The 20,525-nt window shown below is 53.1% G+C and overlaps 7 protein-coding genes across 7 annotated transcripts; 3 read left to right on the forward strand and 4 right to left on the reverse strand.

Annotated features, from left to right (window-relative positions):
- Nucleotides 1–859: 859 nt before the first annotated feature.
- On the forward strand, nt 860–1,800 carry CC77DRAFT_711174 (hypothetical protein). The gene is made up of 2 exons (XM_018532859.1): nt 860–1,134; nt 1,198–1,800. Exons 1-2 carry the CDS (start codon nt 984–986, stop codon nt 1,527–1,529), a joined length of 483 nt encoding a protein of 160 aa, XP_018388760.1. The 5' UTR covers nt 860–983; the 3' UTR covers nt 1,530–1,800.
- Nucleotides 1,591–2,517, reverse strand: CC77DRAFT_711078 (ankyrin). The gene has a single exon (XM_018532858.1). It carries the CDS (start codon nt 2,289–2,291, stop codon nt 1,746–1,748), a length of 546 nt encoding a protein of 181 aa, XP_018388761.1. The 5' UTR covers nt 2,292–2,517; the 3' UTR covers nt 1,591–1,745.
- Nucleotides 2,473–3,904, forward strand: CC77DRAFT_1018170 (TAFII28-domain-containing protein). The gene is made up of 2 exons (XM_018524566.1): nt 2,473–3,102; nt 3,168–3,904. The coding sequence occupies exons 1-2, from the start codon at nt 2,654–2,656 to the stop codon at nt 3,745–3,747; spliced, it is 1,029 nt and encodes a 342-aa protein (XP_018388762.1). The 5' UTR covers nt 2,473–2,653; the 3' UTR covers nt 3,748–3,904.
- Nucleotides 3,905–3,967: 63 nt separating this feature from the next.
- Nucleotides 3,968–5,666, reverse strand: CC77DRAFT_1018171 (60S ribosomal protein L4-A; the record flags this gene model as incomplete). The annotated part of the gene is made up of 3 exons (XM_018524567.1): nt 3,968–5,119; nt 5,169–5,242; nt 5,585–5,666. Coding segments are annotated over 3 exons (1,117 nt in total), but the record flags the coding sequence as incomplete, so codon positions are not given.
- A 2,232-nt stretch (nt 5,667–7,898) lies between these two features.
- CC77DRAFT_1048243 (hypothetical protein) lies at nt 7,899–12,216 on the forward strand (the record flags this gene model as incomplete). Its single annotated transcript, XM_018527521.1, has 3 exons — nt 7,899–7,928; nt 8,265–8,534; nt 8,620–12,216. 3 exons carry the CDS (start codon nt 7,899–7,901, stop codon nt 12,214–12,216), a joined length of 3,897 nt encoding a protein of 1,298 aa, XP_018388764.1.
- Nucleotides 12,217–14,284: 2,068 nt separating this feature from the next.
- On the reverse strand, nt 14,285–16,072 carry CC77DRAFT_1006709 (DnaJ-domain-containing protein; the record flags this gene model as incomplete). Its single annotated transcript, XM_018523432.1, has 1 exon — nt 14,285–16,072. One exon carries the CDS (start codon nt 16,070–16,072, stop codon nt 14,285–14,287), a length of 1,788 nt encoding a protein of 595 aa, XP_018388765.1.
- Nucleotides 16,073–17,904: 1,832 nt separating this feature from the next.
- On the reverse strand, nt 17,905–19,396 carry CC77DRAFT_984225 (Metallo-dependent phosphatase; the record flags this gene model as incomplete). Its single annotated transcript, XM_018536164.1, has 2 exons — nt 17,905–19,147; nt 19,207–19,396. 2 exons carry the CDS (start codon nt 19,394–19,396, stop codon nt 18,027–18,029), a joined length of 1,311 nt encoding a protein of 436 aa, XP_018388766.1. The 3' UTR covers nt 17,905–18,026.
- Between the last annotated feature and the right edge of the window lie 1,129 nt (nt 19,397–20,525).

The raw sequence follows: 20,525 nt of genomic DNA on the forward strand, positions 1-20,525 counted from the left end.
GTCCGAATGCTCCGTGTGGCACATCACCCCATGCCTCTCTTCTCTCACTCAGGGCATGCACAGAAAGTAAAAAATAGCTCTTCAGCAAGCGGTAACAAGTGACAGAGACGAGAACGCAAGTATGAGATCAGAAAAGCGCTAGGAAGTCACCGCTCCAAGGATGTAAGGTGAGAATCGCTTCGAAACGTACCGAGAAGTAGTCTAGATCAAGCTGGACTCTGTTTCGAGCATCGAAAAGCTCTGGGTACGCATTGCACTATCTCGCACGGATTCTAACTGTGACTATGCGGGATTGCGCTGTGGTGTCGCGGCTCGTTTGTGTCTACCTAGGTACTGTTTAGCCTTCATCTCGGCTATTCACTACAACTTAGGAATCTCTTTCTCAGTAGTAGTTTGCGTGAAACTCTAAAATTGTGCTCAACACGCGTGCAGTTGTTCTCATGGCATGAATGTGGTAGTCGTGAGTTCCAGCTGTGCGGCCTGCTGCTAGCTTCGCTTCACATGTCTAATCGCACCGAACCCAACCAACACAATCTTAGATTCCATCAACCAATCATACCAAGCGCACCAGACATCCAGTTCCAGAGTCTAGACGCCCTTGGCCCTGTCTGGATACTTGAATGGCGGATATTCAGCCAAGAGATACGTCCGACGTGCAGGTTTCCACGCGGGACGATCAGTTGGCCTCGATTTCATGGTTCAGATGACGTATAGCGCAACACCATCTTGCGCAATAACCCTGTCTACATGCCACCACAGCGGGCCACAAACTTGTAACGAGCACGGTGCAAGTGATCGAGGATGAGATCACCGCTGGCGCAGATGGCGTACACACGGGATGTACAAGCGGAGTATATATGTCGGCTGCCCGATCTGGGTGTTGGCTTGCACATGCAAATACCCACAACCTGAGCGAACCCTACGGACAGTTTACATTGCTATCTTTACCTTGAATACAATCAACACAAAATAACATTCCCAAAATGACAGACCAAAACAAAGGATCACAAAAAACCTACAAGGAGGCTGCAGGGGAGTACTACAACCAGAAGTACGAGACATGGATGCCATGGATCGAGGATCAGTACCTGAAGTGGTTCACCAAGGATAACAAGGCTTCTTACGCTACCAAACGTACGTCTATTCTAGTTTAATCTCGTCTTGCCATATCACATGTCCCTAACACATCGCCTAAAGAGAACCTCGACAAGACCAAAGTCACAGGCGTATCCCAGGTCGACAACCTCCAAGACGGTGTGAACGGCCTCGTCGGCGGCCAAGTTGGCAAAGGAGGAATCGCACAACCCCTCGGTGACGCCGTCTCCAAAGAGGGTATCAATCGTGCTGAACGCGGCGGCAAGGATGAACAAGGCAAGCCCATCGAGGGACAAGGCCCACTGGGTGGCTATGGCCAGAGTGCTGCGGATGGAGTGAAGGGCGGTGCGAGCAGTGTTGCAGGAGGCGCGAAGAGCGCTGGGGGTTACATTGGAGGCATGTTTGGTGGTGGTAAGGGAGAGCAGAAGAAGTAGAGAGGTAGAGGCAGGTGATATGATACCACGATCCATAGGATTTTTACTCTAGGCAGACCAAACTGAACAGTTTTGTGCTGGATTTCGTAGTTTTATGCTTGGAATTTATCTTCCGTAGTAATACATATATACTCTCTGGTCGTTGTTGCATCGTTCGTTGGCTTACAGGAAAACCTCCCTCATATCATCAAGACGTTGACATGGAGGATCTCTACACTACGACGTCGCGTGTGCATCCACGTCTACCACGGTGCCTTCCCCCTCTTCCACCCCAAATAGCTTCAAGCAGTTTCCTCTCTTGAACATCCTCGCGCAATCTACAGCATTCGGTTGCCCCTTTTCTACATCCGCTCCCCCCTCATACAACACTCTAACAACGTCGTCATATCCCTTGAACACCGCGCCCGCAATAGGACTCTGACCTCTCCCGTTCAACACATTCGCGTCGGCGCCGCTATCTAAGAGCATCTTTGCAGTCTCGGGATTACCGTGGTACGATGCCAGCATGAGAAGTGTGTCGCCGGATGCATTGGTGAGGTTCTTGGGGATGCCGGCGCTGACGTATTGGGAAAGGGTAGATGTGTCCCCACTGCGGGCGAGGTCGAAGAGGCGCGCTGCTAAGTCGAGGGCAGCAGGTGGGAGTTCAGAGGGGGATCTGGAGTCAGGTGGGGCTTGGACGGCACCGTCGGTATCGGTTGCGCCTGTACCTGTGACTGCTGCTTGAGAGGCCTGTTGGCCATATGATTCTTCGTAGGACGGCATCTTCTATTCACTCTTTGGTGATGCGACTATACGGCGTAAAGTGAAGCAGATGAAGATGTTGCTTTGAATTAGTGTTGATGGCAGACCGCCTGCTGATATCGTGATTTACATGGTGAAAATCTAGAGCGCAGACGCTCAGTAAGAGTAAAGGCGCCATTAACCATCTCTCGAGCGTCAATGACGAAATTGATCCCGGTCGCGCTTTCCGAGCAGGAAACGCGCTAGTGGTCGCTGCACCGTTTGCTTGGCGGCCATCGCGACTTCCCCAGTGTCGTTCCATTGTTAAGTCGACGGTCTTCACCACAACCCGCATTACTGTGACGCCGCAAACAGAACACGACACTCGCATTGCCGTCGCGACCATGGCGTCACCACCACATATCCCACAGCTCAATGTCCCCGGTAGTCGCAAGCGCGGCAGCATATCCTCACACTCTGGCGCGCCCACCAAGAAGCGCAAACCCTCCAATCTCCGCAACGCATTCTCGCCAGACGCTGAATCAGTCGGAGGTTCCCCCCGCCAATACTCGCGTTCACCTTCCGTGGAAAGCAACATTACTACATCAGTCGTGAACGGCGCAGGAGGAAAGAAACGGCGGAAGAAGGGTGGAGACGGAGGTAGTGTCGCTGGCTCAAGTATAAGAGGAGGCAAAGGCGGCGACGGAAGAAGTGCAATCGGAGGTGAAGACGAAGATGGCGACGGAGAAGTAGAAGACGACGACGATGACGAGATGGGCGAGGAGATGGGTATGGAAATCGAAGGCGGCATGAGTGTTGAAGCACGAAGGAAACAAGAGAAGGAATACGAACGGTATGTTCCACCATCAACTTTCTGCTATCCAAACCCAGTTCACTAATTGCCAATGCGATGAACAGCATGCTAGAAGACTTCATGACCCCCGCCCAAATGGACCGCTACGCAACCTACCGCCGTATTCGCCTCAAGCGCGAAACAGTCCGTAAACTCGTCAATCAAACACTCTCCCAATCCGTACCTCAACCTATCATCATCGCCGTAACGTCCTACTCGAAAACTTTCATCGGTGAACTCATCGACCGCGCCCTCACGGTCCGCGACGAATGGTCCGCCGTCCGCACTCACTTGCTCAACCCAAATCTACCCGGTCCCATCCTAAGCCAGAGCTTAGTGAGACCAAGCGCTCATATCAAGGACGACAGGAATCGTCCCACCAACTCGGATATCACAAGTGCGGGATGGTATCCTGGCCAGGTTGATCGGTCTGAGAGTTTGTGGAAGGAGGTAGAGAAGGATGCTGGTTTGCAGGATAGGCTGAAAGCGTGTGATAAGGGACCACTTACACCGGCGCATTTGAGGGAGGCATTAAGGAGATACAAGAGGGATCGTGATGGTGGGGGTGCTGGCTTTGCGGGTATGAGTTTGGAAGGCGTGGAGAGGACTATGGGGAGGACGGGCGGGAAGAGATTGTTCAAGTGAGGGCATCTGTTTGTATTCCTTTCAAAGTACTGGGTTATTTTGGGTGCCACGGCGATTGGTACCGCCAAGCATAGCGACGGCGTTTGGGTATGGATATCACTAGCATAAGACTGCATGTTTTTACGGTGCAAGAATCGAAAAATCTGTCCAACATTGACAATAACACAAGTCAGTTGCCAAGTGAAATCTGTTTGGTCATTGCGGAAAGTCATACAATGTCACACGAAAGAACATATATTGTACTCAATACAAAGCATGAGCAGCATCAGGGGGTCATAAGTGGAAGTGGAAGTGAAACCTTCTCAGAGGCACTTTTGAAGAGCTACATTTATTCATAGCTATTCATCATTCCAGTCCATCCCAACCGAAGAGAGAACACCTTAGGAAATCATAACGCTAATCAACAACCATCTAGTTCTCGTGGAGGAGGTCGAGGAAGGTGTCAGCAGCAGGCTCGGGCTTGCTAGCCTCGAGCTTCTTCTGGCCCAACTTCTCCTTGGAGAAGGTAGCAGCGTATGGGTTGAGGCGGAGCTGCACCTGGAAGTTCTTGAGCGGGTTCTTCTTTTGTACGACACCACGCTTGGAGACGGCTCCACCACGGACGGGGCGGAGGACCTTCTGGACGTCGCTGGAGTTGATGATCTTGCTGAGGTCGGGCTGGCTCATCATGCTTGATGGGAGGAGGTAGTCCTTCTTGAGCGCGGAAGGCTCGGCGGTGGATCCGTAGACCTTGTCAAGGGCGCTGAAAGCAGATGAGGTCCAGACGATGAAGCGACCGAGGTGGCCACCGGGGGCGAGCTGGAGGAGGTTCAGGGAGTAGACAGATGAGGTCTCAACACCTGGGATGTTGCGGAAAGCAAGGACAAGCTCCTTGCCATCCTCGTCGGGGTTGTAGATGACCAAGGGACCACGGCGCTGCTTGTGGCGGCGGCCACGGAGCTTACCCTTACCAGCACGGAGCTTGCGGGAGTTCTTGGCCTTCTCGACATCGGCACCAGCACCGACAGCCTTCAACAGAGCGACGGCAGCGGAGGTCTTCTTGATAGCGGCATCGGCGAAAGCAGTCGATGAGATAACGAGGGGAACCTCAGGGACGGTGCTGATGGCGTGACCGCGGGCAAGGAGAAGAGCAGGGCTTCCTGAAGCAGCGAGCGCAGACGCGGTAGCGAAACGCTTCTGGTTCAGGTTGATCTTCTGGTGCCACTTGCGCCAGACCTTGGTGGGAGCGAACATGCGACCGGATCGGCACATGTTACCGAAAGCAGCCTGACCAGCACGGTGAGTACCTCCACCAGAGACACGGGGAATACGGGCGACAGCGCGACCAGTACCCCAGGACTCAGCAGAAGTTTGGTGACCAGCCTTCTCGGAGCTGCTTGTTGTTAGATCGAGCGATTGCGCAGCATGCGAGGTAGGCTTACACAGCGTATGGCTGGCGGCGGTTCTTGTTCATGCCAGTGTGCACCGCGTGGACGATGTCAGGGCGGATGGGTGCCTGTACGGATGGTTAACATTGCTCAGAGATAGCTTTGTAGTACGGAGCATGTGCTCAGAGGTACAGCAGAACCGTCGAAGCAGGTTGTGCATCGTCGAGAGACTGAGAGCCGGCAACCCAGAAAATGCGAGTTTTTGCAACAATTTCACGCCCGCACGTCATGGGAAGAAATCCGCCATATTCCAGGTCAATGCGAGCACTGCCCACTGCCACCCGCATCTTCGCTCTTTCAGATATCTTCCCATGTGTGCGTTGCTCCAACTGCCATTGTAGCCTCTCTCAGTCTCCCCCTCCAATTGCGGGTTGCGTCGTATCGCGAATTCGAATTGCGGCGGAACTAACCTTGAAGACATTGGGCACGGGGACGGTGTCCTTGGTGGCCTCGCCCTTGGCGGAGACGACGGTGACGGTTGGCCTCGACATGGTGGCTGTTGTGTATTGACCTGGTGGTTAGTTGTCGCGAGAGAAGATTCGAATCGTCAATGTTCTCGCTGAATTTCGACTCTCGCTTACCACTGGTGGTGTCGCGCTAGCCGTCTTGGGCTTGGCGTCATTGGTCGCTGCGTGCGAGCTGGAGCATCTTCACATGCATCGCACCAAGCGCTACGAACTTTGAAAACATATTGTAGTCCAAAGTCACATATCGAAAACCACTGTTACGGCTGTCTACTTTGAAGTGAGATGCTATCTTGAAATTCAGAAAACTGCAGATGTCTCCAGCATCTATGACTAGTCTCAAGACTGTTGTGCGGAGAGCATGAACGACAACTTAATAGAATGCTTTTACCTTGACAATGCTCATGGCGACGGGCTTGCAGATGACACATAATAAGTTCTGAGGATTTGTATGCAGAAGCTACATGTCTTGTCATGCGTCCTTTCTTTAGTGCAATTGACAGATCATGGGAGAGATGCATACTTCAAGGTCAGCACCATCAATAGGTACCCGCTGTGGAAATGAAGTTTGTAAACTGGCTCGGTCTTGTGATTCGTGGGGTATCTGAATCACTGTTTCCGTTCATACTCGATCATCTATCTACTTTGTCTTTAGTATCACTATAGTTTCAACCAGGAAGTTTACATAGGCGTCAGTCGTAGCCGTAGCGCTAGTCAATATCGGAGGCACGACTTTCATCTCTGTTATTGTTATTGGCATATTGTACTGTTGATGCCAGACACAAATCTAATTGAGTACCTCATGCGCGCAGTCGATATGGTGACGTGTTGCATTTCAAGTACTGTGTAAACATAGGGGCGCATTGAAGTAATTTGGCTATGTTGAGACACCAAGCACAACCAAACCTACGATCAGGTCAACCAACAATTATACAAGTGCTGGCACGTCCCTGCTTGTTGGTCGAAGACGTCGCATAGTATTAGGTTCCTCGGTCCGCGAGCACGATCGCAAACATCTGAACCTTACAGAGGCCCGTGATATATCACCCCTTATGTCGAAGAGTATGCTACTTGGTCCAACTAGCCCTAATAGCGGACGAACTAACATGTTCTACCACAGCTTCTATGATAGTCTGGTTGTTGTAAGGTCATGGCAGATAGCACGGTGATGGCACGTAGACTCGGGCCGTCTTAGGGGCCTTGTCCAGAGGCCAGAACACTCACGACGCTCGACTCAGTCGAGTGTACCATGTGCGTGGTAGCGAAGAGTTGGGCTCTGATCTCTCCACGTTGCAAATTGATAAGTATGGAAACCACCACTGAGTCGCTCAGTCAACCCTATCCCGATCTCAAGAGCACGTGCCCGTCAAGGTGAGGCGGAATGCACTGAGTCGGCGGATCTTCGCATGGATGCCTGTTTCGGTGTCGCGTTGCTTTTTTGGACGGATTCTGCCGGTGTTAAAGATGCTGAAACGCATTCGGTGTGGGCTGGCCGAATCGGGTTTTTGCGTGACAGAAGAACAAACTATCAGCATTCAGGGCACAGGCAGCGGCAGAGGTGGAAATAAGTTTCGGCAGGTACAGCATAGATTGCGGCTCTGCCTAACAGCCATGCGGGAGAAAGTTCCACATATGTTGTGAGTGGGTTTAGGATTACGAAACTGACGGCAGAGAGATGAAACGCGTGGTAGTACTCACATGACGAAGACGCGGAATTCTCACCCCGCCAACGCCAACATGTGGGTCGATATCTTTCCACGGTGCGTTTCACGTCAGAGATATTTACTTGGACTGTTTTGCATGCCTCAGAAGGCTGCGATGAAGGCAGTCGCAGTCGACGAAGCAGTGCGTGTCGAAACGATGGCTGTGGCACGCGAAGCGAGGCAAGGGTCTCCTGGCTGTAGGATAATGACATTAATGACGACGCTGGCCGGGCTGCTGCGATGGACGCGAACGACGAGTAATTATCTCGTGTGCGTCCAGGCCGGAGACGGGACGGATTACATGGCTAGGTACTGTCTGGGGTGGCTGCAATATGAGCGGACCCCTACCTCTTTCCGAGGTTTCTCGTCTGGGCCTTCCCGTCTACAGGCTGCGGCCTTCCAGGGGGGGCTACTCTAGACTCGAAAAGGTCCGGGGAACAAAGGCAGTCTGGTGAAGTCATCCGCCGGCGTGTGTGGGTGTGAGCGTGTGGACGAGGCGAGGAGAGATTTTGTTTGCTAGAGCGAGGCAAAGGACGACTACTTGCAGGCTGCAAACTATGGATCGACGGCGGTACGGTAGACATGTTGTAAGGCGGCGTGCTTGAGTGGACTGGTCTGTTTGTGTAGTGTGGCCCATGGCCCTGGCGTGCTAGTGTGCTAGTGGTCGCAGCTGCCTCGTAGCGCACCGGCGGCGGTTGCTATTCCTGGAACGTCGGCGCTTCCACAGAGCCACCACTAGCGTTGCCTCGCAGTTCGTCTCCCCCATCCATCGACAAGACGCATTCACGCCGCCTCAATCACGACACACAGCGTGCTCGCCTCGCCTACCCACCAACCCTCCCCCCAACACCCAGGCGGCAGCGGCTCTGCGATCGACCGGCTTCCCTCGTCCGCTCTAAGCTGGTCACACTCTGCCACCACAGCAACCACGAGTCCAGAGTGTGTCGCAATACACGACAATTGTGAGCGCGGCAGCCACGTCGAGAGCGCCTTCCTCACCACCGCCCTCCCCTCACCACGCAGACCCGCAGCGTCGCCGACACTTGACCTTTCTACCCACTACGCCGCATCATCTCAGGCATAGGCGCATCGCCGGCCTAGTCGCTCCTTCCCCCAGGCGCTTAGTAGAGGATCTGGTATTCTCGCTCCCATTCACCACACCAGCGCCCCTCTCCACTGCTGTTGGCAACCAGGTAAGCTGCATGTCCTCTTCGCGTCCCAGCTCCACCCTCTGTGCCTTGTTGTCCGTCTGAGCGAGCATGACTGTGCACAAGGCAGTGTACGGGCAATCATCGTCTGCCATCCACTGCTTGCTTGACCATGTACACTACTCTTCCCCCCATCCTCGAGTCTGGAAACAGTTTCTCGAGGAACTGTCTCCAGCCTCCATTCCCCGTTCCCTGTTCTCCATGCCCACGTTTCGAAACGCATGCGCCTGCCATGTCTGCCTCGCCCACAATATCTCACAACGCTGACAGTCCCACTCTCAAAAGGGCTTTCTCTACACCTAATTCTTCTTTCCCTTCCAAGAAACTCGAGCAGTCATTCACGCACTGCATCCTCCAACCGCAAGCTCCATATTATTCACATAGCTCCAACGACCACTGTTCACGCTTGGCAACACACACTACGACTCGGAGACCCAGCATGGTCCAGACTAGTGCGCGAACATTCATGCCCATGCCGTCCTTCGGCGCTGTATTCGGGGGAGATCACCACAACAAGGGACAGAATGGCGGCAATGTAGTACGCCCTGCTACGAGCCCCAACACCAACTCGGGCGCACCCTTCTCCTCCTTCCATATTCACCACGACAGTCGCGACAGTACATCGACGGGCTCCTCCGATAACTCCCCAACCACAACCATCTCCACCATGGACTCGTCGTCTGTAACAGATCCCTCACCGGGCGTGTCACCCGAATCACCTCTCGCAAAGACAATTGCGTCTTCATCCTTCGTCGCCGACTTCAGGTCGCGGAGGACAGAACCCTCAGTCGGAGACCCCGCAGCCGGCCCTTTCTTCGAGCTACAGCGTCCGACAACACCTGCGAAGAAGCCTCGGAATCTCAAAAACCTTGGTATCAACACTGCGTCTTCACTCAGCAACTTGCGCGCGCATACACCTGCACCCATCGCAGTAGCACCAAAAGAGAAGAATAGCTCGGCACCACCATCACCGTTGTTTATCAAGCCACCGACACCGCCGAGGCGCCGACCATCGAACTTGAGTTTAACAATCTCGACCCCCGGTAGCAACGAGAGCAAGCCTGTACGACTGCTAATACCCTCAACACCGTCCTTCAACCGCCCACCTCTTCGTCATTTCCAGTCATCTCCATCACTACCATTATGTTCACCAAGTACGAATCCTATGGGTGGCATGCAGCTGCCTCCCCTACGTCCTGTTGCACCCAAGCCAAGTGGTCTTAGCGAAGTTCCCTTCGAGATGGAAGAAGAGGAGGACCAGGAACCGAATTTTGATGTGCCGCAATCACGGGAGGAGAAGCCGGCTGCGTATCCCAATGGACCTATTTGTATCTACGAGTCTGGCGTATATCTTTACTTCGAGCCAACCGCCGTACAAGCCACGACCTTCGATGTTATCATCAACGTCGCGAGCGAAGTAAAGAACCCCTTCACCTCGTCGACGGAGGAGTCTCAAAAAGACATTGACGCTAGGCGCATAGATGGCCCCCCAGCGGAGAACGTTGATTTTGCCACCCTGGCGCAGCGACCGAAGCAGTCGTTTGGTATGGAAGATAGCTCGCCGACAACACCAAAGGCAACAGCACCGGTCATGCAGACAATACAACCACGCGAAGTTGTCATTGATGGCAAGACATACAAGACCCCAGAGTACATTCACATGCCCTGGGAGCACAACACAGATATTGTCCCTGACCTTCACAAGTTGGTCAAGATGATCGATGAGAGAGTGCAGCGAGGCAAGCGGGTACTCATTCATTGCCAGTGTGGTGTCAGTCGCTCTGCGAGTTTGATCGTTGCCTACGGTCTGTACAAAGACCCGCAGATGAGTGTACAAGAAGCATATGACAAGGCAAAGAAGCGAAGCAAATGGATCGGGCCGAACATGAACCTCATTATGCAGCTGCAAGAGTTTAGGAACAGCTTGTTAAGACAGAACGAGAGCCGCTCATATCACAACCAAGGCTATGGACGTCGGTCTGCCGGTCTCCCTACATCTCGCTCTACCGGAAACAAATACGACAGAGACTCTGATCCAGGTTCGCGTACTCCACGAACGGCACCACTTCCACCCGACAGCGATATCAGTATGCAGCGGGCCAGCACAGGCAATATGATGGCCATATCCCCAGGTCCTCTATCCGCGCCCACTGGGGCTTTCTCACCTGGTTTCCGTCGGTCTTGGGACTCTAGCCCAGCACACTTTGAACTTCCATCGCCACCTGTCCCGATGACGACACCCTATGTTGATCCAAAGGGTCATGTCGTGCCTATGGTGTCTGTGACCAACGACGACCTGCCGACCATTCAGACCGAAGATGTTTCCGACGACCACGAGCTTCCAGAACCCGCGTTCAGACTTTCCGCTGTTCCCAACTTTTCACGTCAACTTCCGTTACGGTTAAGCCAGAGCAACGATGAGAGCGCATCGTCTGGAACAGAGGAGAGACATCTAGCGCCTTTGCGACCATCAGGGTTCGAGTTCGAGCCGCTGAGGTCCCCTGCTGTAGCGAGCTTCAACATACCCTCTTTCACTCCTTACGAATCATCAGATTCCGAGGTTATGTCGCCAATCAAAACCTCCTTTGACAACCCATGGCCGACAGGCTATGATCTGGATAGCCAACCTCAAGCGTCCGTGCATGAAGAACTCGATAGAGACAGCAAGGAGCGATTCTTTGCTCCTCTGTCGCCCCGCGCTACTTCCTTCGAGCTGGGACAACCTGCACCATCGCAAGCTTCACATCATGATGACCGTCATGAAGTGCCTAAGGTTACTTCTCCGCTCGCTTCAGACTTCCCCAAAGACGTTTTTGGTAACACGGATGCAAGCCTAGAAGATGAACTGAAGTCTCCACGCGCTACGGAATTCCACATGACACCATTGAAGCCAAGGATGGCAGACGAGGATCCATTTGGCTTGACATCACCAACAAGAGCAGATTTCAACCCGTTCGACCGACCCAGCATAGCGGCTATCAAGGACTCTGAAGTCGAGGATCGACGTCCTTCCTTCCAGGCTATCCTTCCGCCTGCACATCAGACTTTCAACGGGTTTGCATCACTCGACGGTACAGCGCAAACAAACGCCATCTTTGAGCCCCCTAGTTTCATGTCTATGTCCCCGCCAAAACTTAGCCAAGCAGCCGGACCACGCTTTGACAGTCTTAGCAATTCTCCCGAAAATCAAGCCTCGGCCCCTATCGACTCGGCTGCACCTGTTCCTGTAGCGTTCCCCAAGGCACCGGATACTCCCCGATCTCCTAGCGAAACTTTCCTTTCAACTCCCGCAAAGGCCATTCGAACTAGGTTCTCATCACCGAACATGCGCGAACAACGGAAGTTGCACAAGCTGCAGACAGAGATCCAGTCAAAGCTCCCAAAGCCACCTGCTCCACAACATGCTGCGGACGACATCGATGCAATCATGTCACCACGGGCAGAAGAGTTTACAAGGAATCCGTTTCACTACGATATCCAGTCCTCTGGTGACGACGCGAGTCCAGTGTCTTCCAATGAGACGATCAAGGACGGACGCAACGGCCATGTCGCTTGGGAAGAGCCACTACCCAGGCAATGGACACCAGAAAAGGCTGCTGTTGACCCTCGGAGTCCAGTCCAAACGGGCAGTAACCCCATCGTCCGTAACATCTGGGACGTGCTATGAGCGACGGTGCAGAACGACCAAATTTCAAACTCAAAACATGCGCAATGGATCTGTTCCATTTACTAGTTTCTGGAGGATATGCCGCGCGCATAAGATTTGGTAGTTTCGGCCGCCTTATCGGAAATTACGCGACCTCACTCCGAAGGATCGTCCTTTGCCAACATGAGCTCGCGACGCCACCAACGCTGATTGCTCGGGATGCATATCGCCTTGGCCCGCCTTGCAGTGGACACCAAACGCGAAATATCACCGGTACCGTCGGCTGACTTGAAGCCTTCGAACCGATTGAAAACAACAGTCTGTTTCCTTGTCTTCCCAGCGTTTCCTATGTACTCGACACTTCTTTTCTTGCAAGTCCGTATCTTCACACGGCTTCCATTCTCGCATGTGGAGGCTAATGCGCGTTGAATTACGCAGAGTAATGTTCTAGTTTCTAGTACCTAGTACCGCCATCCCTCCACATACTCACACTCCTTTTACACCACTACTATATCTCTTCCCTCCGACAAACACCATTACTACACTCGCTGCACCTTTGTATATCTATCTCATCTCCTTACCTTTACAACCTCAGTATCGATGTTACGAGCCATGCAAAGCGCTGTCCTCTGGCAGAAAGCACCCACATTGTATCTTGGGTTGCATATCCTTTGGTTTTGTTTTCTTGTGTGTATCTGTTTCGCTTGGCGAGCTTTGCTAGCGAAAGGCGTTATGTGGAGAGAGAGATCTTTCGAGAGATCTGGATTGATCCCCAAAGATCGACTTGGGTTGAGCGGTCGAAATATCCTGGGCTTTTCTCCTTTTTCGTTTCTCTTTGTGGATCATATAAGGGTTTCAGATGGGTGGAAAAGGCTATGTAAATGAATGGAACACATATATTCAACATACTCGAAGTCATCCTTTGCTGCTCCTACACCGCGTTATGCATTCAAAGCTTATTAGGAGCGTTTGACTGCCTCTGATCCGGGTAATCTTCCTAAAAGCGCGCAGAAACACCCTTGCCGCGTAGTCTATACGACAGCCTCCTGCGCTTCCGTATGATCTGACCATGTTATCTTCTGCCAGATGCGGCTAAGCAAAGGCTCGTACTTTGTACCACACAGGCAGGCGAGACTGGCAAGGCTAGCTCAGCCCGAGACACGGCTGAGGTAATCTTGCTCGTCTTACCTACATAATACACCTAAAAGCTTACATGCGTCTTACCTGCATCGCGGTACAGCTTTGCGGCATATAGAACTGTTCCTTTCTGAGAGATGAGAGGCTGCAAGATCGCCGTTGGGCTGGTTACACGATTACACATAAGCGCGATGGGGTGTGTCACTACTCACTCATGAACGAGTGGGGTTGAAAGAGGGTATGGTGTGAGATTTGGGAACGCAGGAATGTGTTGTGAGACGGGTGGGTGGTGCTGATGATTAATTTACGTTTTGCAAAATCCAACGTCAAGGCTGCAGGAATCTGCATACTAGTCTTGCCGACAGACAAGACATGATAGGATGACAATTTGTTGACTCAAATCACGTAAGGGTTGACATGATATGTAGGACCCAATTGAAGTTATCTGTTTGATTTCTCTCATTGAGGTTACTACTTTAATCTATGTACTATGTGTCTCCTTCCCTGTGCAAATATGCCAGAATTCGTGGTATCATGTGTGGAAGCGAACGTATAAATGCCGCGATGCCAAAAAATAATAATAATAAGCGAATGTAAAAGCCACCCGAGTCATCAAAACATGAAGCTTTGCTCAAGTTGAAAGAACGAATGGAAGTATCGAAGCCTGAGAACAGCTTCGATATATATGCAATGTACAGAGATGGAGGAGTAGTTTCCGAGTGGAAACGAACAGTAGCATAGAGTCGTTCCTCAAACGCCAACGCAGCACTTGCGTCGAGTGAGTAATAACCATGACCGAAACCAAGACGAGATAGGAATATGAACCGTGAAACGCCAGGTAGAAACCAAAGTATGATCCCGATTGTTCATCCGATAGCCGGGAGTTGGGGGTATCCTGTGGCAATGAAATGCCTCTGTATTCGTGTTGTTATTTGTGCTTGTCGCTAGACTACTAGTAAACATATGTAGCAGTCCTGCTAAGATGTGGTTTGCTAGCATAGCCCCTATCAGGGTCGGCAGAAGATCTCGGTGCCCATCTGACATCTTCAGGACCGTATCTACGACTGTACTGAACATTTTCGGGTTCAATGCTCGACTGGCGTACCCTGTGTCGGGGTTGGGATTCGCCGCTAATTTCACCATAGAGCTTGGGTCGTCCTGAGCGTCCGCGGTCTTCACGACTTGGCGAAAGGGTGCGACTGGCATCAGTGCGACTGGAGTCGGTGCGGCCTGGCATAGTTGGCCGCGGGACGGTCTTGTATGCAACAGGCTCTGTTGGACGGTTGGCACCAATCGGGGGCTTACCAATCGGTGACTTTGAACGGTGTTGGCGGCTAGTAGGTTCGCGGACGACGTGGCGAGGAGTGGAAGAGGGTGCTTCTGCAGAAACGCCACCTCCAGCAACGGGGTAATAGTATGTCTTGACGGTTGATGAAGGTGGGACAGTAGGGAAGGCATCTCTCTCAGGACTCGCGTATTTCTCTGGACTGCTGTATTGTTCTGATGTCATGGTCTCGCGAAGATTAGAAGGTCCGCGAGGAGTGACGGACTCCTTCCTCCGTGAGGACGAGGAGACGTGTGGGATGCTGTTGGGCATGGTGGATGACCGACTTAACGACGGTGGCGTGTTCTCGGCATGTCGTGTTGACCGATCAGTGTACGAGCGCTGAGGCATTCCGCGTGCAAGGTCAGCCGGCGATGAGGTCGTCTGCTTGAAACTGGGAACTCGTCTTTCCTCATATCTGTCATCGGCCCACTCGACAACCTCGGGGATACCGCGATCGGTACGATCGGTGTCGCGGCGGGTCATGGACGGTCTCTCCTTGCCTGGCCGGGCAGACGACCTGCGGACAGGCTCGGGTCGGGCGCTGTCTCGTCGTTGAAGGCGGGGTTCAGCGTTGAAGTAGTCACGCGAAGAGGCCCTAGCTGGTGAGGGACGGGAAGACATCTCCTCTTCGACCTGGGCGCGTGACTTGTGCTGGTAGCGAAGCGCCTCCTGCTCCTGGACGCTCATCTTGCGTGCAGCAGGGACAGCTTGGGCGGCGCCAGCATATCGGTTGTCTTCGTAGGTCCGACGTTCTTCTGCCCTGCGCCGAGCAGCCTCCTCCTCGGTACGGGTCTTGTAGGCTGCCTCGTAGCGCGCCTTCTCGTCCGACGATGACTCACTGTCAACACTGGTGAATTTGCGGTCGCTTCGAGATTCTTTGGCACGCGTTTTCTCGCGGTCCGATCGCGATCTATCTTCCTTGGCGTGTCGGGAGCTCTTTGATGACTCCTTCTCGCGAGTGGATCTCGAAGCTGCAGTTGGTTTGGACGGGGTGGTGTGGTATCGTGCATAGTAACGCTCGTCTTCGTCGCGCGCGTTGGTTGGCGCACGGTGTTCGGTGGTGTAGCGGGTAGGACCGCTTGCGGCGAAGGACGCACCGCCTGGTGTGGGGACATCGAAGCGTGCAGTCCTGTCGCGCGGCGCGGCTCCTCTCGCAGCAGCTCGCTCGCTGCGCAGCTTCTCGAGCTTGACTAGTGCATCGTACTTGGACCTCTTTTCTTGGTCGATGAGGCACTCGTAGGCCTGCTGGATGTTGTGGAACTCCTCCTGCTTCTGCTCCTTCAGGGCAGGGTCGGTCACCTTGTCCGGGTGGCACTTGAGGACGAGTTTGCGGTAGGTAGCCTTGATGGTCGAGGCGTCGGCGGTGTTGTCGAGGCCCAGGGCCTTGTAGTGATCGGGCGTGGGCTCGTCCATGGCGGTGAATGTGGGGAGGGGATTGCTGCTAGCTGGGTGTGGGGTATCGTGTCTCTTTTATACGTGGTGTGACAGCAACGACTGCTTGCGACTCAGACCTGACACATGCGGACGCGGCCAAGCGAGTCAATGGATGTGATTGATGGATGAGCAAGCGAGGTGTGGCGGTGTTGGGCGGCCGGATCTGTTGTATAGGCGGCGGCGGCAACAAAAGCAAGAGCGATGGGAATCAGATGGGCCGGTATGGGAGCCCTATAAGGAGAGTCGGGTGCAGTATGTGCCGGTGGTGAGAGCTTTGGGCGACTGCGGGTGTTCCTGGGACGGGGGTGACGAGGATGGCTGGCTTGGAATCTGCTGACCTAAGGAATTGTGGGTCCGCTCAGGGACACAGACGCGAGACGGGCAAGACTGGCGGCGGATCGAAGACGGCGGAAGGTCGTGGCAAAGCGACAAAAATTTCGGATCAAAGAATCTGGACAAAGAAATTATCAAGAAAACAAGCTACCCGGACGACAAGTCGGTGACAATAGTGAGGCTGTGCGATCTTCTTCTTCTCTTGCTCTCTCCCGCCTCTAGCTGCCTCGTGGTTGCCCGGCAGCGTCGATTGCGCTGCTTGGTGGACTTGCGGTGTGGGTGCAGCTGCTTTGCGACGTCACCGTTTCAGCGATGCCAATATGCCAATAGGATCCGGCTGCCAATAGTCGGGATCGCACCGCGTAGTCTGGACGCAAAGAATCGAAAAATAACAGAAGACTCGGGCTTCGAAGAATAGAATTGTGCAACGGGAATTGCGTTGGGAGCAGTCAGCCTGCACGCCTTTGGGGGTGCAGTTGTGACTATATCAGGCTCGCATGCACAAGGCTTCAACAGCCGTCCTGGGAATCCCTGTGTCAACGGGGGGTTGCTGCGGACTGGCTTTGCACTTGTCTATTTTGCACCGCACGCTTCATCAGCGTCCACATGCATGCGCTACCCACGCTATCCAGCTCTCGCCTACCAAACTCGTCCACGGCTGAAGAGTCGTCACAGCTGCCTCGACTGTCCTAGCCCCCGCTCTGAGCCACCATCATCGTGTCCCATCGCATCGCATCGCGCAAGCCGCTGTCCGTTGCTTCACATGAGCACGCTGCAGGTCGACCTGTCGGCCGCGGCGGCTACGAAACACCCTCTCCAATCAAGCCCCAAAGCGGCCACATGGACTGTTTCGAGACTTTCTGGCGGACCGCATCTGATAGGATCAACCCGTACAGCCTGCATGACCACCCAAGCCCCAAGTGACCACACCATTTGAGAAATGCTCACCCAACCCCACCATGAGCATTTACAAGACATGACGAATCCGGCTGCACAGATAGGGTACAAGTCAAGCACAGAGCACAAATCGAGAAGCGTCTCGTCACATTCGAGATGCAACCAAGCAAACTCTCTTCTGTAGCTTCCGAGACACTTGTCTACCTCAACTCAGACGACAGCAGTCACCGGGCACTCGGCACAGCTTCTGCACATCCTCCGCACATCACTCCATCTACTATGCACCCTGCTGAGGGGCATCCCTGTGTCGTGTCTCAACTCGGGTCAGGGCACGGCGGTTGCGTCGCAAGTCAGCAATTTTTCCATCCCATGCCATGTGAGAAGACACAGATTTGCTGCCACTCGATCCGTCCCGACTGGCAGACGTTAGCCCGCGGCCTGAATGGACGATAAGATACGCTTATGCGGGGTTAGGCGGGGCACTACTGTATGTCACACCCAATCGTGACATGGTCAGCTCACAGTCCGTCAAAGCAGGTCCTCCTACGTGGTCCTCCACCATTGCATGAAACAAGTGAGATAGCACACAGTATGTATTAAACAGCAAGCAGAATGATGTAGGTGTTGGTTCTAGAGTGTCGTTCGCTGGTAGAATATGAGATCATTTGGGCCAGGCACGCTGCAGTCAACCCGTCATCTCACATTAGCCCTGAGGGTATACCTCACTTGGCTCGTCCAAAGAGCCCCATACGGGAAGCTCAACATCGACGACTATCGGCTTGTTGTACACAACCGACGTTTTGCCAGCAACTCTCGGGCCCAGATACGCTGCGTTGATCACTGTAGTCTGGCTACGCGCCACTTCCGTCCCTGATGGAGGCATACCCCTCGGTCGTTCTGCGATATACTGAGTAGCCTCGTCAGGACACCCATGTCCGGTATCGCTCTCATCGTGATGCTCTAATCCACCGCCCCCTCCTGCCTTACCTCTACTACCACCCCACAGCGCCTCACTGTCCCGCAGGGCAACGTCAGTGAGGCTCGCTGTTGGGTTAAGCTTCTCACCCTTCGCATCTCCACCGGATGGGGGCTTATGCCCTGTCTGATCCGGTGCAAACGACGCATCAGGCTGGCCTTGAAGATGGTCGCATCGCGAGTCAGGCTGCAATTGACGTGTCAAGCTTGTGTGGTCGCAGCCCGAACCACGCCCTGCTCTCGCCCGCATCGTCGTCAAATCGACTAGAGAAAGTTTCTTGCTCGAGGCTCCTGGGTCGTTCCAGAACTGCACGCTTGAAACTAGGGTACCGCTATCCATAGTTGTGGGTTGTCCATGTAGCTGTAGAGAGGAAGATCTTCTTCTCCATTGTACCGTCTCCACCCCTCGTCCATTGTGTATGTGTCCACAGATGTTCAGCATCGGCCTGACTATCTCTAATCTTCTTAACAAGGCTGGGCATCCTGACCTTCCATCTTTCTGTTGCCTACTTGCTCCTACTCCGTCGCATTGCCCCATTGGCGGTGTATGAGTAACTACTATATCCACGCCATTTGGAATTCTGTTCCACACTTTCTCTGCCTCATTGGGTTCGTATTGAAAAGCCCAATCCGCCAGTTGCTGCTTGGGCGTACACGGACTGCCAAAGACAGTAAACCACGTTCCTCGTCTTGGAAGTCGTACCGTCGTAGACTCATTCTCAAGGTAAGTAATCGATTTAGATTCCGTCAACAACTTCCTACACGCCTCTGTATCTTGAAAGCCAGGCCATTTCCACGATGCTTTGTTTTCTTCAAAGAACGGTTTGTCAAGTGTGATGTCGTGGTTTCCTTTTGCCTCGAGTATCAGCAGTCTCCTCTTGCAAAGTAAAGAGCATATTTCTTCATACCAGCGATCACAATCTTCGCCTCAAAATCTTGCTTCTCAAGCCATTCAACCTTTCTTTTCAATTCGGTATAGCTTCCTTGGTTCGTCAGGTCACCTGCGTGAATCAATACGTCGCCGGGCGGCAACTTGGGCGTCTGATTGTGCGTATCTGATATACAGACAACACGCGTTTTGCGCCGTGTGGTAGACATTCAGTAGTATCATCGGGTTTCGCGCTTAGCAGTCCGTTTTCGATCAATATTACGATCAAGGCTAACAAACAGACACACATACACACAAAGTCTGGTTAGGGGGTCACGTTAGGCTGGGTCTGGATCACGGTTACGTCACCTCCGTTCCACGACTCCCGAAACCAGCATCATGATTGCTTTTTCTCTTGTTCGCATCAGCTTCGCAAGCGGATCAACATGGCTAACCCTTAGTCAAACGGCAAGTCCCCTGTTTTGTCCCTGAGTGATAGACAAGACCGACAGGTACATCCGCAGCACGACATCTTCGCCTTCCCGGGGTCGTTGTTCGCCGCACCTCGGCTGCATTTTTGCCACCGCCACTACTTTGCGCAACCACGCTTGCGATGTTCGATGGCGATGGCGAGTTCAGCCGCATGATCTGCGGTGGTTGGCGAGGTGGTTGGGGATGACGGGACAGATGGGCAAAAAACAGGATCTTGATGTGGTTGGGATGGCGATGGCGATGGCGATTCTAGCCTTGCTATTTCCTAATTCGGTAAGTTCAGTAGGCTGTTGATCGCTGCGAAAGCGTGAAAGCTATTTCTCGCGAACGCTGCTGCTCAGCCTAGTACCGACAGGGACTTTGTTCCATTACAGGAAGGTATGCTTCAATTTCAGCAACTTCACCTATGCATATTACAACATAGCAGAATTGGAAACAGGAATCTATCTCAAACTTTTTTGTATTGGCTGTCTTGCCTCAAACTCCTTTTTCTGCATCTTTTTTGTTTCATCTGGTTTCGTACCGCGAAGCCATAAACATCTGTACAACCCGTGAGAACAACCCATATGAACGTCCAGCTTAGTGGTATCTCAACTTCACGACGCAACCACAGATACCCCCCTCCGGCACCTCTGCAGAATGTTTTGACTTTCCGGTGTCCGTCCCCATATCGGAATAGTGACCCGTATTGATGCGCCACTGCCATTCATTACAACCCAAATCCGACGCGATAACCATCAAGTGGTTGCCAAGGCCAGGTAACGCTTCAAAAGAAAGCAATCAAGGGAAAAACTACTCTCATAAAAGACAAAGAAACAATCGTAAACGCTGTCTGTTTCGTCGGCGAGTTGCGTGATCAGTTGTTCA

The sequence above is a fragment of the Alternaria alternata genome, assembly GCF_001642055.1.
Source record: "Alternaria alternata strain SRC1lrK2f unplaced genomic scaffold CC77scaffold_5, whole genome shotgun sequence".
In the NCBI taxonomy this organism is placed as follows: domain Eukaryota; kingdom Fungi; phylum Ascomycota; class Dothideomycetes; order Pleosporales; family Pleosporaceae; genus Alternaria; species Alternaria alternata.

What these genes read in the sequence shown, in the direction of transcription:
- CC77DRAFT_1018170 (XM_018524566.1), top strand. Translation starts at nt 2,654, where the DNA reads ATGGCGTCACCACCACATATCCCACAGCTCAATGTCCCCGGTAGTCGC. An exon ending in CAAGAGAAGGAATACGAACG is followed by an intron (nt 3,103 to 3,167) that starts GTATGTTCCACC and finishes TGCGATGAACAG; the next exon opens with CATGCTAGAAGACTTCATGA.
- CC77DRAFT_711078 (XM_018532858.1), bottom strand. Translation starts at nt 2,291, where the DNA reads ATGCCGTCCTACGAAGAATCATATGGCCAACAGGCCTCTCAAGCAGCA.
- CC77DRAFT_711174 (XM_018532859.1), top strand. Translation starts at nt 984, where the DNA reads ATGACAGACCAAAACAAAGGATCACAAAAAACCTACAAGGAGGCTGCA. An exon ending in GGCTTCTTACGCTACCAAAC is followed by an intron (nt 1,135 to 1,197) that starts GTACGTCTATTC and finishes CATCGCCTAAAG; the next exon opens with AGAACCTCGACAAGACCAAA.